The sequence below is a fragment of the Salvelinus fontinalis genome, chromosome 19 (assembly GCF_029448725.1).
Source record: "Salvelinus fontinalis isolate EN_2023a chromosome 19, ASM2944872v1, whole genome shotgun sequence".
Taxonomy (NCBI): domain Eukaryota; kingdom Metazoa; phylum Chordata; class Actinopteri; order Salmoniformes; family Salmonidae; genus Salvelinus; species Salvelinus fontinalis.
In genome coordinates, this window is record NC_074683.1 from 47999071 (window position 1) to 48017530 (window position 18460).

General features: G+C 42.0%; 1 protein-coding gene across 3 annotated transcripts; it reads right to left on the reverse strand.

The window, feature by feature from the left end:
- Positions 1 to 3067: 3067 nt before the first annotated feature.
- Positions 3068 to 15869, reverse strand: LOC129816875 (cytochrome c oxidase copper chaperone-like). Of its 3 annotated transcripts, none has more exons than XM_055871830.1 (4): positions 15668 to 15869; positions 14943 to 15066; positions 13277 to 13386; positions 3068 to 3268 (listed from the first exon to the last, which is right to left on the reverse strand). In XM_055871830.1, the coding sequence occupies exons 2-3, from the start codon at positions 15056 to 15058 to the stop codon at positions 13302 to 13304; spliced, it is 201 nt and encodes a 66-aa protein (XP_055727805.1). In that variant the 5' UTR covers positions 15059 to 15066; positions 15668 to 15869; the 3' UTR covers positions 3068 to 3268; positions 13277 to 13301. The 3 variants fall into 3 exon arrangements, with proteins under 3 accessions (XP_055727805.1, XP_055727808.1, XP_055727806.1); XM_055871833.1 differs by lacking the exon at positions 3068 to 3268 and adding an exon at positions 9298 to 10054; XM_055871831.1 differs by lacking the exon at positions 3068 to 3268 and adding an exon at positions 11107 to 11171.
- Between the last annotated feature and the right edge of the window lie 2591 nt (positions 15870 to 18460).

Consider the following 18460-nt stretch of genomic DNA (forward strand, 5'->3'; position numbering starts at 1 on the left):
AATACTTATTTGGCCCCTAAACCTCTGGTTCAATGTGGTGCCAAGAGAGTGGGTCTGCTGGGTGCATATTTAGAAATACTGAAATAGTAGAATTACAGTGTAGGTCGGGTTTCAAAGATTCACCATGCCCCACCAGTCAGACACTGTTCTAAGGGGACTGTGTCACTGGAATAGAGGTCAGGGTGAAGTGAGTGGCTTTGATATCATACCACTTGGGATATATTCAAAGCCACACATGATTCTGGTGTGTGTGTGTGTTGTCTTAGAGATTCACAAAAAATTTGGACTGAAAGTTACATTTGCTTCAAAAGCACAGGTGCTTTGAATCATATAGACCTGTCTAATGACTCTATACAAGGTGTGTAGGCTATGCCCCCACTCACATCTTTCTCGTACTGTACACATACTATCTCCTTTACTAGTGTTTATCAAAGACATCAGTCAAGCAACGGCTGTTCACATGGCAGTCCTGAGTAGCTCCCGCCCTCTGCAGCAGCAGATAAGTTGGAAAGGTCACAGTGTAGGGCTGGTTCCCTGGCATGGCATGAAGTCCATACAAGGCATTGGGCCAGGGAAAGGGTGCCAATGCAGAAATATCTCAGTGTTCTCTCTGCTAGTATATTACAATGACATTCTTCTGCAGGACACAAAAACAAGATGTATCACAGATACTTGTCCTAAACTACCAAGAAACAAATTGTGCTGGGAAGATTTCTGCAGTTGGTACATTCCAGGTTGTTAACTGCCTAAAATACCTACGTCAATCTATTTGCAGAATTTGGGACACTGGCAACGCTCATTACATTTCCATTAAGCACTTGGCTCCTTTGCAGCGCATAGGCCATTGAATGACCTCCATATCACTGCTCATTATGTTCGCATATTTAGCAAGCATCAGGTCTTACAACTTCAAGTCCATTGCTAGCAAGCAGGCTTCTAAACTGCAAGGTACTCAGCATTTCACAGAACAGTGGCACCTGGGGCTGTGTTTACACAGGGAGCCCAATTAAGATATACTGTATATTTTTTTTCACTAACTGGTCTTTTGACCAATCAGATCAGCTCTTTTGCTTATAATTGGGCAAAAGATCAGAATTGGGCTCTGTGTAAACGCAGCCCTTGTTGTGAGAAGAATTCAGATATGCCAAGTGTTGACTTGAGCAGAAGTTATTTTAAGCCAAAGTGCATACCAGAGAGAGCAGCTGTCACAAGCCAGCCTCAAACAGGAAGGAGAATATCAAAGGACATTCAAACCAGGAAGTTTTTGGAGGGTGACAGGAAGTAAAGTCTGCCTATGTCTATATAGTTATGGCGTTGGTATGGTTCAGCATGAAATTAGGACAGTATTGCATCCTTAAACGGCCATCCCCAGTTGAAGCAAAGCTTTTATCTCATCCCCATTTCACTAAAATGCTGAGGGATGGGGCTGGAAAAATGTAATCACTCTTAAATGTAGTTAGAACTATGTACGCAAGGACTGACCATCCATGATATAAAAATGTGTTTTAACCATGTTGAGGCTATATAGGGTTTACATTTACTTTGTTTTTATTCCAATGTTTGTAAACAATCTTATATTTTGGTTTCTGGTTGGGTACATTTTAACTAAGCTCAGGGGGCATTTATAAAGTTACAGTTGAAGTTTACATACACTCAGGTTGGAGTCATTAAAACTTGTTTTCAACCACTCCACAAATTTCTTGTTAACAAACTAGTTTTGGCAAGTCGGTTAGATCTACTTTGTGCATGACACAAGTTTTTCCAACAATTGTTTACAGACAGATTATTTCACTTATAATTCACTGTATCACAATTCCAGTGGGTCAGAAGTTAACATACACTAAGTTGACTGTGCCTTTAAACAGCTTGGAAAATTCCAGAAAATGATGTCATGGCTTTAGAAGCTTCTGATAGGCTAATTGACATCATTTGAGTCAATTGGAGGTGTACCTGTGGATGTATTTCAAGGCCTACCTTCAAACTCAATGCCTCTTTGCTTGACATCAAGTGAAAATCAAAAGAAATCAGCCAAGACCTCAGGAAAAAACTGTAGACATCCACAAGTCTGGTTCATCCTTTGGAGCAATTTCCAAACGCCGAAGGTACCACGTTCATCTGTACAAACAATAATATGCAAGTATTAACACCATGGGACCACGCAGCCATCATACCACTCAGGAAGAAGGCGTGTTCGGTCTCCTAGAGATAACCACACTTTGGTGCGAAAAGTGCAAATCATCCCAACCGTGAAGCACGGGGGTGGCAGCATCATGTTGCGGGGGTGCTTTGCTGCAGGAGGGACTGGTGCACGTCACAAAATAGACAGCATCATGAGGATGGAAAATTGTGGCTATATTGAAGCAACATCTCAAGACATCAGTCAGGAAGTTAAAGCTTGGTCGCAAATGGGTCTTCCAAATGGACAATGACCCCAAGCATACTTCCAAAGTTGTGGCAAAATGGCTTAAGGACAACAAAGTCAAGGTATTGGAGTGGCCATCACAAAGCCCTGACCTCAATCCTATAGAAAATCTGTGGGCAGAACTGAAAAAGTGTGTGCAAGCAAAGAGGCCTACAAACCTGACTCAGTTACACCAGCTCTGTCAGGAGGAATGGGCCAAAATTCACTCAACTTATTGTGGGAAGCTTGTGGAAGGCTACTTGAAACATTTAACCCAAGTTAAAGGCAATGCTACCAAATACTAATTGAGTGTATGTAAACTTCTGACCCATTGGGAATGTGATGAAAGAAATTAAATCTGAAATAAATCTACTATTATTCTGACATTTCACATTCTTAAAATAAAGTGGTGATCCTAACTGACCTAAGACAGGGAATTTTTACTTGGATTAAATGTCAGGAATTGTGGAAAAACTGAGTTTAAATGTACTTGGCTAAGGTGTATGTAAACTTCTGACTTCAACTGTATATTCTTCAAGAATCAATGGGTACATATGATTAATTTATAAGTATAAAAATGGATGTAACCACTGCAGATTGCCCCTTTAACACTACCTATACAATTAATTTAATTGTGTTTCCTCCTGCCATATAAAAACAAAGTCATTTTGCATAGGATATATATTTAATTCTAATCAGCAGAACAAGATTCACATCATTCAGAAAATCTGAGCATTAAGCCAACACATTTCACTCAGTGGAACACCATCCTTCCAGCGATCACATCTTCCATTCAGGTTGCAGTATAAATACAAACAAGAGAAATATCCCAGGTCTCCTTCCGGACAGCCGGCCACCAACGACACACTGCAAAAGGAGAACAGAGGAGCGTCAACTTCAGCACATATAAACCAATTCATATAGCAGTCAGACCATCTGAAATGTTGTAAATCCAATGTGACAAGGTTATGAATACTCTGATCAAAATAAAGAATAACACTACCAATATACAAGCTTGTCCCCATCACTGCTTGCGAGCATCATTTAATAAATCACATGTAATCCAATTGATCTCCTTTAAGTCAATCCAAGAGAAACAAGCCCTGCACCACCAAAGGTTATTTGCTCTTATACATACACAAACACTACAGCTGTTGACATCAGCAGCTTGATCAACTTGAGCAGAAAAAAGGCAGAAAATGCTAACTTACAGAGGACACTGCAAAACCTGCAGAAGTTAGGGGCCTTATCCACAAAGCATGTCAGAGTAGAAAATGTGTTAGTTATAGAACTGTCATTCTCATTGAAAGCAGGTCTAAAAATCGGTAGATCTGTTCCATGAGCGCTATTTCTATACTTCCCTTAAGTTTCGTTTTTGCATCTTTTACTTTTGTACACCAGCTTCAAAAACAGCTGAAAATACTATATTTGTGGTTATTGAAAATATATTTCACAGCGGTTTAGATGGTTCAATGACTACCTACACTTGTTTTGTCAAAGTGAAATTAGGCAAACAGGAAATGGCAGATGGATTTCGGAATATTGTACCTTTAACTTTATTTTAATGTAGATTAAAATGACCTAATAGCAGGAGTGTTTATTACTGATTAGGGATGGATCGAAATTCACAGAATTGGTACATAGAGGAAAATGTGGGAAGGTCATTAAATTTCAGTCAACTGGAGGGTTTAGTATTTTGTTTTTTTAATCTAGTCCAGGGGAGGGTCATGTAATTCGTAATTGATGAAATGTATATTTCTCAGTGTTTTAGAATGTATTGCTTATTAGAAGATGAGATAGATAGAGATAGATAGATAGATAGATAGATAGATAGATAGATAGATAGATAGATAGATAGATAGATAGATAGATGTACTGTTTATCGATGTGTGCTCAATGCCGCCCCTCATCTCTGATTCTCCACTGGGCACGCAATATCAAGTGAGTCTACAGTCTATTTAGTGTGGTCTAAATCAAATGATACATAGCCTACAGGCTACGAAGTACATGTGCGGAGAAGCACAGAGCAAAGTTATATTTCTAAGATAGCTGCTGGGATGGTGTAAATAAAACTAGTCTGCACTATACACTGCAATGGATATTCCAAACCTGAGCCCGGACTGCTCTGGCTGATCAAATCTAATTTTACTAATCACATGCGCCGAATACAACAGGTGTAGACCTTACAGTGAAACACTTACAAGCCCCTAACCGACAGTGCAGTTTCAAAAAATACGGATAAGAGATAAAAGTAACAAGTAATTAAAGAGGAGGAGTAAAAAATAATATATACAGGGGGGTGCTGGTACAGAGTCAATGTGCAGGGGCACCGGTTAGTTGAGGTAGTATGTAAATGTACCTAGACTTGGCGCTCCGGTACTGCTTGCTGTGTGGTAGCAGAGAGAACAGTCTATGACTAGGATGGCTGGAATCTTTGACAATTTTCAGGGCCTTCCTCTGACACCACCTGGTATAGATCCTGGATGGCAGGAAGCTTGGCCCCAGTGATGTACTGGGCCGTTCGCACTACCCTCTGTAGTGCCTTGCGGTCGGAGGCCGAGCAGTTGCCATACCAGCCAGGATGCTCTCGATGGTGCAGCTGTAGAACCTTTTGAGGATCTGAGGACCCATGCCAAATCTTTTCAGTCTTCTGAGTGGGAATAGGTTTTGTTGCGCCCGCGTCATGACTGTCATGGTGCGCTTGGACCATGTTAGTTTGCTGGTGATGTGGACACCAAGGAACTGGAAGCTTTCAACCTGCTCCACTGCAGCCCTGTCGATGAGAATGGGGCCGTGCTCGGTCCTCTTTTTCCTGTAGTCCACAATCATCTCCTTTGTCTTGATCACGTTAAGGGAGAGGTTGTTGTCCTGGCACCACACGGCCAGGTCTCTGACCTCCCTATAGGTTGTCTCGTTGTTGTCAGTGATCAGGTCTACCACTGTTGTGTCATCGGCAAATTTAATTATGTCCTGTATTGTATTATTAGTCCTGTATTGAAATTTAATTATGGTGTTGGAGTCGTGCAGTCAAGAGTGAACAGGGAGTACAGGAGGGGGCTGAGCACGCACCCAAGGGGCTCCTGTGTTGAGGATCAGCGTGGCGTGTTGTTACCTACCCTTACCACCTGGGAGCGGCCCGTCAGGAAGTCCAGGATCCAGTTGCAGAGGGAGGAGTTTAGTCCCAGGGTCCTTAGCTTAATGATAAGCTTCGTCCCAGGGTCCTTAGCTTAATGATGAGCTTCGTGGGCACTATGGTGTTGAACGCTGAGCTGTAGTCAATTAATAGTATTCTCACATAGGTGTTCCTTCTGTCCAGGCGGGAAAGGGCAGTGTGGAGTGCAATACAGACTGCATCATCTGTGGATCTGTTGGGGAGGTATGCAAATTGGAGTGGGTCTAGGGTTTCTGGGATGATGGTGTTGATGTGAGCCATGACCAGCCTTTCAAAGCACTTCATGGCTACAGACATGAGTGCTACGGGTCGGTAGTCATTTAGGCAGGTTACCTTAGTGTTCTTGGGCACAGGCACTATGGTGGTTTGCTAAAAACATGTTGGTATTACAGACTCGGACAGGGAGAGGTTGAACATGTCAGTGAAGATACTTCTAGTTGGTCAGCGTATGCTCGCAGTACACATCCTGGTAATCCGTCTGGCCCTGCGGCCTTGTGAATGTTGACCTGTCTAAAGGTCTTACATTGGCTGCGGAGAGCATGATCACACAGTCATCCGGTACAGCTGGTGCTCTCATGCATGTTTCAGTGTTATTTGCCTCGAAGCGAGCATAGAAGTAGTTTAGCTCGTCCGGTAGGCTCGTGTCACTGAGAAGCTCTCAGCTGTGCTTCCCTTTGTATTCTGTCATGGTTTGCAGGCCCTGCTATATCCGACGAGTGTCAGAGCCGGTGTAGTAATAACTCGATCTTAGTCCTGTATTGACACGTTGCCTGTTTGTATAACACTCCTTGAAAGTGGCAGCTCTAGCTTTTAGCTCAGTGCGGATGCTGCCTGTAATCCATGGTTTCTGGATGGGGTATGTACGCACGGTCACTGTGTCGACGACGTCGACGATGCACTTATTGATGAAGCCAATGACCAATGTGGTGTACTCCTCAATGCCATCGGAGGAATCGCGGAACATATTCCAGTCTGTGCTAGCAAAACTGTCCTGGAGCTTAGCATCTGCGTCATCTGACCCCTTTTTAATTGATCGAGTCACTGGTGCTTCCTGCTTTAGTTTTTGCTTGTAAGCAGGAATCAGGAGGATAGAATTGTAGTCAGATTTGCCAAATGGAGTGCAAGGGAAAGCTTTGTATGCATATCTGTGTTTGGAGTATAGGTGGTCCAGAGTTAATTTCCCTCTGGTTGCACATTTAACATGTTGATAGAAATTAGGTAAAACTGATTTAAGTTTCCCTGCATTAAAGTCCCCTGCTACTAGGAGCGCCGCCTCTGGGTGAGCGTTTTCTTGTTTGCTTATGATGGAAACAGATCATTCAATGCTATCTTGGTGCCAGCCTCTGACTGTGGTGGTATGTAAACACCTACAAAGAATATAGATGAGAACTCTCCTGGTAGGTAATGTGGTCTGCAGCTTACCATTAGAAACTCTACCTCAGGCAAGCAATGGCTCGAGACTTCCTTAGATATCGTTCACCAACTGTTGTTTACAAAAATACATAGACTGCCGCCCTTGTCTTACCAGACGCCGCTGTTCTATCCTGCCGGTACATCGTATAACCAGCAAGCTGTATGTTGATATTAACGTCGTTCAGCCACGACTCTGTGAAGCATAGGATGTTACAGTTTTTAATGTCCTGTTGGTAGTTTAATCTTCCGAATAACTTGTCCATTTCATTGTCCAAAGTTTGCATGTTTGCGAGCAGAATTGAGGGGAGTGGGGGTTTATTAGATCGCCTCCTACTCCTCAGAAGGCAGCCCGCCCTCCGGCCTCTCTTTCTCCGCCTCCTCTTCACGCAGATCACTGGGGTTGGGGCCTGTTCCCGAGGGAGCCGTATATCCTCCGCCTCGGGCTCGTCAAAGTTGTGAAAGAAGAAAAAGGATTCTGCTCGTCCGTGGTGAGTAATCGCAGTCCTGATGTCTAGAAGTTATTTTCGGTCATAACAGACGGTAGCGGCAACATTATGTACAAAAATAGTACAAAATAAGTTGCAAACAGCGCAGATAAACGAACAAAAAAACACAATCGTGTTGGGGGCACGTAAAACGTCTGCATCTGCTCCGGCGCCATTTTACAAAAACATTTTTGTGTGCTGCCTAACCAATGCGGTGGAGGCTTACATTGGCAGATTAAGAGGAGAGTCTAAGGCATCTTCTGAAAATATATATTTTTTTATTAGGACTAGTCCAAAAAACTAAATATCTTAGCCTATTCAGTTCAGTTTGAGAACGAGATCACGGAGAAGTAGGACCAGAGGTCAACTTCAATAGCTTGCTACAACTATCATTTATTTCATTTTAATTAGACTTTCCTAACAACAAAAGGGCTTTGTGTTGGAGCCTATTTCTTGCTATTAAAGAAATAAGAGGTAAGCCTACCTGCTTCACAGTCGAAAGCTACAGGTGTCTATTTCTATAGATTTCCTAGCAGATTCCTACATCCACCATGCACTCTTTAAATAGCCTACCTCCTTCCTGTCAGTGAAGGGCTATTCAGTTAAAACCAGGACTCGAATTGAGGGGGTATGCCATAGGCCTACCTTTTATTAAATAAAATAGCAAAAAGCACAGACCTACCCCTTGTTAGTTTCAGATTTTGAAGAAAATATTTATATAAAAGTGATCTACTGTATAACAGCGCTTTGGTCCGCAATGCTTTATGCTACAAACAAGCTGTAAAATACCTGGGAAAGACGTGACTCCAATGCATATGGGGATATCATTGTTTAGTTTCTTTGACATTGAGTCCTCAGCTATACAAGGTTACCACTTTTTTTTTATCTGACAGGTGTGGCATATCAAGAAGCTGATTAAACAGCATGATCATTATACAGGTGCACCTTGTGCTGTGGACAATTAAAGGCCACTCAAATGTGCAGTTCTGTCATGCCACAGATGTCTCAAGTTGAGGGAGCGTGCAATTAGGCATGCTGACTGCAGGAATGTCCACCAGAGCTGTTACCAGATAATTGAATGTTCATTGCTCTACCATAAGTAGCCTCCAACGTATTTTTAGAGAATTTGGCAGTATGTCCAACCGGCCTCACAGACCACGTGTATGGTGTTGTGTGGGCGAGCGGTTTGCTGATGTCAACGTTGCGAACAGACTGCCGTATGGTGGCGGTGAGGTTATTGTATGGGAAGGTAATAAGCTACAGACAACGAACACTATTTTATTTTATCAATGGCAATTGGAATGAACAGAGATAGTGTGACCAAATCCTGAGGCCCATTGTCGTGCCATTCACCCGCCGCATTCACCTCATGTTTCAGCAGGATAATGCACGCCCCCATTTCGCAAGGATCTGTACACAATTCCTGGATGCAGAAAATGTCCCAGTTATTCCATGGCCTGCATACTCACCAGACATGTGACCCATTGAGCATGTTTGAGCAGAAAATGTCCCAGTTATTCCATGGCCTGCATACTCACCAGACATGTGACCCATTGAGCATGTTTGAGATGCTCTGGATCGACGTGTAAGAAAGCGTGTTCCAGTTCCCAACAATATCCAGCAACTTCGCACAGCCATTGAAGAGTCAGAGGAAATAATTCCACAGGCCACAATCAACTGCCTGATCAACTATGCGAAGTAGGGCTGACCCCAATTGTAGACTGGTCAATTGTTTGATCAATATGCTGTTGGTCGTGGCCTGTGCATTTGTATTTTTTGTCGAGCAGTTGCATATACAGTACCAGTCAAAAGTTTGGACACACCTACTCATTCAAGGGTTTTCTTTATTTTTACATTGTAGAATAATAGTGAAGACATCAAAACTATGAAATAACACATATGGAATCATGTAGTAAACAAACAAAAAAAGTGTTAAACAAATCAAAATATATTTAATATTTTAGATTCTTCAAAGTAGCCACCCTTTGCCCTGATGACAGCTTTGCACACTCTTGGCATTCTCTCAGCCCGCTTCATGAGCTAGTCACATGGAATGCATTTCTTTACTTCTTAATGCGTTTGAGCCAATTAGTTGTGTTGTGACAAGGTAGGGGGGTATACAGAAGATAGCCCTATTTGGTAAAAGAACAAGTTCATATTATAGCAAGAACAGCTCAAAAAAGCAAAGAGAGGACTCCTGGGTGGCGCAGTGGTCTAAGGCACTGCATCGCTGTGCCACCAGATACTCTGGGTTCGAGCCCAGGCTCTGTCGCAGCCGGCCACGACCGGGAGGTCCATGGGGCAACGCACAATTGGCCAAGCGTCGTCCGGGTTAGGGAGGGTTTGGCCGGCAGGGATATCATTGTCTCATCGCACACTAGGGACTCCTGTGGCGGGCTGGGCGCAGTGCACGCTGACCAGGTCGTACGGTGTTTCCTCCGACACATTGGTGTGGCTGGCTTCCGGGTTGGATGCGCCCTGTGTTAAGAAGCTTGGATTGTGTTTCGGAGGACGCATGGCTCTCGACCTTCGTCTCTCCCGAGCCCGTACGGGAGTTGTAGAGATGAGACAAGACAGTAACTTCTAACAATTGGATGGGGAGAAAAGGGGTGTAAAAAAATAAAATTATTAAAAAGCAGAGAGAAACTTTAAGACATGAAGTTCAGTCAATACAGAACATTTCAAGTGCAGTTGCAAAAACCATCACGTCGCTATGATGAAACTGGCTCTCATGAGGACTACCACAGGAAAGGAAGACCCAGAGTTACCTCTGCTGCAGAGAATAAGTTCATTAGAGTTACCATCCTCAGAAATTGCAGACCAAATAAATGCGTCACAGAGTAACAGACATCTCAACACCAACTGTTCAGAGGAGACTGCATAAATCGGCCTTCATGGTCGAATTTCTGCAAAGAACCCACTACTAAAGGACACCCATAAGAAAAAGAGACGTGCTTGGGCTATGAAACATGAGCAATGGACATCTGTCTTTTGGTCTGATGATTTTTGGTTCCAACTGCCGTGTCTTTGTGAGACGCAGAGTAGGTGAACGGATGATATCCGCATTTGTGGTTCCCACCATGAAGCATGGAGGTGGTGGTGTGATGGTGCTTTGCTGGTGACACTGTGAGAGATTTATTTAGAATTCAACGCACTTATACAGCATGGCTACCACAGCATTCTGCAGCGATACGCCATCCCATCTGGTTTGCACTTGGTGGGACTACCATTAATTTTTCAACAGGACAATGACCCAACACACCTCCAGGCTGTGTAAGGGCTATTTGACCAAGAAGGAGAGTGATGGAGTGCTGCATCAGATGAATTGGCCACAATCACCCGACCTCAACCCAACTGAGATGGTTTGGGATGATATGGACCGCAGAGTGAAGGTATGTAAATGTGATTTGACTTTTTCATTTCTAATAAATTAGCAACAATTTCTAACAATCCGTTTTTGCTTTGTCATTATGGGGTATTGTGTGTATTGTGTGTAGATTGATAAGGAAAAAGAATAATCCATTTTAGAATAAGGCTTTAACGTAATAAAATGTGGGGAAAATCAAGGGGTCTGAATACTTTCCGGATGCACTGTATATACCCACTAGATGACTGATGGGGGGGTGGGGGGGGGTGGTGGGGGGGGGGGGGGGTTGCTGTGTTGATGCCACCATGTCTCCATCTTGGCAATCACCCACCACTGTAAAAAAAAAAAAATGTGGAAGCTATATAAATGCATGTATTAATGTCTACATTCGTTTGTGCAATATTAATTGTATTACAGACACAGGTTTAATGCATACTTTTAAATTATATTGTGAGATTATTTCTTTCCCCCCTTTTAGTATAACTTTTGGAGACTACTAATGTCACTGTGCCCACTACAACAACAAAAATACGTGAAAACTTTGTGCATGAAATAATTAATTGAAATACTGTAGAATTCCATTCATTCCTATGCCCCTACTGTGGAGTGTCATATGGCCGACCAGTGGCTTCAATGCCTCTAAATGGCCAATACATAGAATCAGCAATCCGGGGTTTATATACAGTGCCTTCTGAAAGTTCAGACCCCTTGACTTTTTCCCCATTATGTAAGGTTACAGTCTCAAGTCTTCTTGGGTATGATGCTACAAGCTTGGCACACCTGTATTTGGGGAGTTTCTCCCATTCTTCTCTGCAGATCCTCTCAAGCTCTGAAGGGTGGATGGGGAGTGTCGCTGCACAGCTATTTTCAGGGTCTCTTCAGAGATGTTCGATCGGGTTCAAGTCCAGGCTCTGGCTAGGCCACTTAAGGACATTGAGATTTGTCCCAAAGCCACTCCTGCGTTGTCTTGGCTGTGTGCTTAAGGTCGTTTTCCTGTTGGAAGGTGAACCTTCACCCAAGTCTGAGGTCCTGAGCGCTCTGGAGCAGGTTTTTATCAAGGATCTCTCTGTACTTTATTCCGTTCATCTTTGCCTCAGACCTGACTAGTCTCCCAGTCCCTGCCGCTGAAAAACATCCCCACAGCATGATGCTGCCACCCCCATGCTTCACCGTAGGGAAGGTGCCTGGTTTCCTCAAGATGTGACGCTTGGCATTTAGGCCAAAGTGTTCCATCTTGGTTTCATCAGACCAGAGAATCTTGTTTCTCATGGCTCTGAGAGTCCTTTAGGTGCTTTTTGGCAAACTCCAAGCGGGCTGTCATGTGCCTTTTACTGAGGAGTGGCTTCCGTCTGGCCACTCAAGCATAAAGGCCTGATTGGTGGAGTGCTGCAAAGAAGGTTGTCCTTCTGGAATGTTCTCCCATCTCCACAGAGGAACTCTAGGGCTCTGTCAGAGCGACCATGACCAAGACCCTCCCCCAATTGCACAGTTTGGCCAGGTGGCGAGCTCTAAGAAGAATCTTGGTGGTTCCAAACTTCTTCCATTTAAGAATGATGGAGGCCACTTTGTGCTTGGGGACCGTCAATGCTGCAGAACTGTTTTGGTACTCTTCCCAGATCTGTGCCTCGACACAATCCTGTCACGGAGCTCTACAGACAATTCTTTCGACCTTATGGCTTGGTTTTTGCTCTGACATGCACGGTCAACTGTGGGACATTATATAGAAAGGTGGGTGCCTTTCTAAATCATGTTCAATCAATTGAATTTACCACAGGTAGACTCCAATCAAGTTGTAGAAACATCAAGGATGATCAATGGAAACAGGATGCACCTGAGCTCAATTTTGAGTCTCATAGCAAAGTCTGAATACTTTTGTAAATAAGGTATCTTTAAAAAAATATATATCCATTTGCAAAAATGTCTAAAAAGCTGATTTCACTTTGTCATTATGGGCTAGTGTGTGTAGATTGCTGAGGATTTTTTGTATTTAAAAAAAATCTATTTTAGATTAATGCTGTAACGTAACAAAAAATTTTAAAAAATCAAAGGGTCTGAATACTTTCCAAAGGCACTGTTCATCATTGGTTATTCCACATCATTTGCCACTTGGTCAATGAGCATCATCACCAGCTTTCCTTTGTTGTACCTTACTCAAACTGTTGTGATTACCAGCTGAGAAAGTTTTGGGAGTTGATTTATTCCTGGCTCAGTTTGTGTCTGAGCAGTGTTTTAACATCATCCTAAAATCTACTCAGGGTTGTTCTTGTCTGAAAACTGGCTTTAACAGGATTTCTAGGACGTTTGAGCCATTTTGAGGATACGGGACACATCTCGGGCAGAATGTTATTTTCACAACATAGGCACTACAAGTGAGGCTAAATTAATACTCAAGCTGTGCGTCATGACATGCAAGATCAATAGACATATTTGAGACTCACCGACCACTTATTATATGGAGTTATATTAAATCTTGAATCCAAGCGCCCTCATACAATCCTTATGTGCCTCGATGAGATCTGTGCAACTTTCTTCACCCTTCTCAATGATGCTGAAACAGAGGAAATTGTCATCAGCAACTGCATCAGTGGAAGCTCCTCAGAGAAGGAAGGGGAGGACCATCCTCCTCAGTGAATTTCATAAAAATTGTAAAATATTGAAAAAGTTATCCTTTTTAGATAAAACTATACTAATTATATTAACGTCACCAAATAATAGATTAAAACACACTGTTTTGCAATGAAGGTCTACAGTAGCCTCAACAGCACTCTGTAGGGTAGCACCATGGTGTAGCCGGAGGACAGCTAGCTTCCGTCCTCCTCTGGATACATTGACTTCTATACAAAACCTAGGAGGCTATTGGTTCTCACCCCCCTCCATAGACTTACACAGTAATTATGACAACTTCCAGAGGATGTCCTCCAACCAATCAGAGCTCTTGCAGCATGAACTGACATGTTGTCCACCCAATCAAAGGATCAGAGAAAAAATCTAGTACTGAAAGCATAAGCTACAGCTAGCTAGCACTGCAGTGCACAAAATGTGGTGAGTAGTTGACTCAAAGAGAGAGAAATACAATTTGAGTTAACAAATGTGTTTCTTCAAAAATGAAGAAGTTGTTTTAATCACTTTCAGTTTCACTTACTTAGCAAGCAAATGCCATGTTAGCTAGCTGGCTATGATTATCCAACACAACACTGGAAGTCTACCAAGTAGAGCTGTTCTTGGTTTTATTAATTTATTGCCACCGGGGCCCGCCAGTGTAACTGCTTACTGACTATACACTAACGTTACTGCATGATTTTAGAGGGTTTAGTAACGCATTAGGTCTATTAGCTATGTTGACTAGGACTTTACTTTAGCTAATATGGGGACAACGATGTAGGCTGCACGTAGCGGTTATGACATGGTTTGGCTTGTAAATGTTTTTTCACCTGGTCACATACAGCTGATGTGTTGTTCATTGAAGTTCACAAACGAAGGGAAAAGGTGATAGGAGTAGAGTACATAGAGGCAAGAATGAATACAACGTGGCTGCTATGAAAGTGAACTGTGTTTATGCGCGATCAGGGGTGTATTCATTCCTCTGATTCTTTTGAAAAACGTTTCTTAAACGGAAAAAAACGAAACAGGGATAAAAATACTCATTTGTCCAATAGAAACTCTTGTTTGCAACTGTTGGACTAATGATTACACCCTAGATAATCTAGAAGCAGGCAAGAGTGTGCAAGGCGGTATTGAATGTGTCACTGTCTGTCCGTGTGTCACTATCATCTCAAATTTTTCTCTCAACCGGTGTACGTTGTAAACTTTCCTTCATAAGCCAGGTTGTAGCAACCTCATGATGGGTATAGGGAAAATTTGAGTATCATGTAGTTGCCTAAACCTATTGATGTTACATTGAACTGGGTGAATGGAATATGAATGACAGTCATCCAACATGATGTAATAGAAATAATCCCATGCTCATGTAAAAACAAAATCGTCCTCCCTCATCATAAACGGCACAGACCGCCACTGAACTGCACACTCCAGAGAAGACAGTCCACGAGAAACTTTCACTTTACAAGTATAATGCAATTCAAGTTCCAATACATGTAAGCCTACCAAACATCCCTGACTTTCTTCGTCTCAGGGCACGCACAACAGGGTTTCAGTGGTTTCTTCTCTGTGCCCTCATTGGCCCTCAATGGCCCGACGCTGGCAGCAGACATGGAGGACATTTTTCAGCCTGTAAAATAAACAGTGTAAGCGATTAGCTGCATGGCATCATCATAAAACGGTCAATGTTCTCTCGTATCCTTGGAACGTCCCTACCCCTAACCATATTAAGCGTCAACTTCAAAATTGGGTAGGGATGTCCCAAGGATCCCGGATAGAACGGACCATCATAGAATGCAGAGTGAAAATGGGGCCAACTTTACACGAGAAGATACTCTGCTAACGTTACATGTGTTACAAAGTAACAGTTCCTAATATATTTGCTAGCTTCCCAAATTGATGGCAACATTGTGATTGTAGGTAGTTATTTAACTAAAGACAAACACAGTTTCCTATAGCTGATGTCACATTATAGGTAACTTAATATCACGTAGAAATTCAACTTGCAAACCCATAGTTAGCCATCTGCTAGATCCAAAACTATATGTCTAGGCTAGTTATCTAGCTAACGTTAGCTAACATACAAAGCTATATTTTCGAAAAACATTAGCTTGTAATACTGTATGTCAAGATCACTCGTACTGGATTATTTAAGAGCAGAGCACAATTAAACATTCAGTAGAGAAGATATTTAACAACACACTAGCGAAAATAATCCTTATGTAACATACTTAGCTAGCTAGCTGTTATGCCTTCATGCGCATGGATGCCGATTTATGTGTGTCCTTCCTTATACAACACGGTGTAGCCAAGTATGTTTTTGATGGTTACGCTAAGATTTCTGGGACATTACATTTTAATTTCCAAGCTGCAACAAATTGACAAGTGTAAGTCATTCCACTCATCTTTGCTTCTACCAGGGGCGCAACTTTCACCGGGTGGGGGGGGGGGGGGGGGGGAATTGCATATTTGTCCCCCCAGTTTTATCATTGCACTGTGATACACAACGCAGCACCCGTGTGCTTTAGGACCGTCAAATCAAATGTTATTGGTCACATACACATGGTTAGCAGATGTTACTGTGGGTGTAGCGAAATGCTTGTGTTCCTAGCTCCAACAGTGCAGTAGTATCTAACAATTTACAACAATACACACAAATCTAAAGTAAAATAATGGAATTAGGAAATATATAAATATTAGGACGAGCAATGTCAGAGTGGCATTGACTAAAATACAGTAGAATAGAATACAGTATATACAGTGGGGGGGAAGTATTTAGTCAGCCACCAATTGTGCAAGTTCTCCCACTTAAAAAGATGAGAGAGGTCTGTAATTTTCATCATAGGTACACTTCAACTATGACAGACAAAATGAGGAAAAAAAATCCAGAAAATCACATTGTAGGATTTTTAATACATTTATTTGCAAATTATGGTGGAAAATAAGTATTTGGTCAATAACAAAAGTTTATCTCAATACTTTGTTATATACCCTTTGTTGGCAATGACAGAGGTCAAACGTTTTCTGTAAGTCTTCACAAGGTTTTCACACACTGTTGCTGGTATTTTGGCCCATTCCTCCATGCAGATCTCCTCGTATTTAAATTACTGAATCATAAAAGAGACAGTTACCTAAATCTAATGAATTCTAAATAATAACGGAGAGATAATTGCGATAGAGTTGTGCCCATCAAAATGTGTTTTTATTCTTATGGATTGACTGATGTAGGTTATACATTTTGGTGAGTTACATATTACTTTTAAGGCTGGAACAATTCATAAGGGTTTAGCTGAAAGAAGGGACAGTTGTAAAGTTTGGTTTTAAATAGTAGGATAGCGGTAAGGCAGAACGTTGTTGGGGGAGAAGTTATATTTTTGTCCACGGGTAAGAAGAGGACAGTTAGTCGCGCTCACTGGGCTATATTTGGCTGTAAGAGATTCAGGTCTGAATAGTTGAATCGTAAAAGTTTTGTGATAGTTCCCGGTTATTGATTTTTGGTTTGATTGTTTAGGTAACACCAGTGAATTTGAACAGGAATTTAATGTATTCTAAACATTATAATCTGTTTCCATTACGTGGAACCATGTCAGGTCAGTAAAGGGGATTGCAGGTTGAGTTAATTTTATTTTAAAGGGACAGTGCACTTTATTCACAGTTGTGGGTGTCTAATGGCAGGATATTCATATCAAGCATTTTGAGAGATGGTTTGCAGACAGACCGAATGGGTTTTAATGCTGCAAAGCAAACTTGGGCTAAACTAGTCAGGTATTAGCAATTTCATAGATTTAAAGTAAAGAATTGTATCCAAGGGTAGTGCATGCTCAATTAAGTACATATGACCATTGAGGAAATTTAAAACTAATGATTGGAGGGAGTACAATGGAATTAGAATGCTGACAAAGTGGTTTTCCTGGGAAAAGAAGGCTTCATTGTCTCTCTTTGGAAATGTTTTCTTTGGAATGTTTTCTGGGGCTGTAATCTTGAAGGGAGCGATTGAGATAGAGGCATGTTTCTACCAAATTGAAAAGGCCGGGAAATGTAATGTTTTGTTTGTTTTTAGCCTTTGGGTTTGAGGAGATTTCCTTGTTTCCTAGAGACGATGTCTTAAAGGGGTACACGCATATGGAATATTAGAAGGTTTATTTTATGAGTTTTAATTAAACACGTGAATTCTTTAGATAAAGGGAATGTTCTGGGAACTGATTTTAAGGTAAATTGAGTAATTGATAATTATGAACAAGTTTATAGTTCTTTGACACAGTTGTAATTTGAACCAATGAGAAGAAAGCAATGGCATAGCCTTGGACTAATGGTAGACTCATGTTAATTATTTAGAACCTAATCCAGGCCAATAGGACAGGGATATACATCTGTGGTGATTCGGGATTATTGAGAACATCGAGAACCTTAATCGACCTATGTAATTACTTTAGAGATGGCCACCATAGACAGGTAATTTTTCTAAAATCCATGAGTTCAGACAGTTTGACATTTAGTAAATATTTGGACACACCCCATATTTGATACTGACTGTCATGAGAAAGAGCGACAGACAGATAGGAGGAAGGGCAGACGGAGAAGCCCTCCCCGCACTGCTGAGACCTTGATGGTTTGGGAGCAGAGAGGAGAAAGGGGGGGAGCCTGTTACTGAGTGGAGACAAAAGGGGCCTTACACTGAACCATTGCCTAGAAATTATTCGGCATAACAGGCCGAAATAGTAGCATTGACTAGTGCCTGTGAAAGCAGCACAGATACATCTTAAAGTACATTTACATTTACATTTAAGTCATTTAGCAGACGCTCTTATCCAGAGCGACTTACAAATTGGTGCATTCACCTTATGAAATCCAGTGGGACAACCACTTTACAATAGTGCATCAAATCTTTTAAGGGGGGGGGGGGTTAGAAGGATTACTTTATCCTATCCTAGGTATTCTTTAAAGAGGTGGGGTTTCAGGTGTCTCCGGAAGGTGGTGATGGACTCCGCCGATCTGGCGTTGTGAGGGAGTTTGTTCCACCATTG

Excerpts from the sequence above, each read along its gene's own strand:
- LOC129816875 (XM_055871830.1), bottom strand. The coding sequence starts at position 15,058 with ATGTCCTCCATGTCTGCTGCCAGCGTCGGGCCATTGAGGGCCAATGAG. Across the intron at positions 13,387-14,942 it reads AAGAAAGTCAGGGATGTTTG|CATCATTGAGAAGGGTGAAG; the intron begins GTAGGCTTACAT and ends CCTCTGTTTCAG.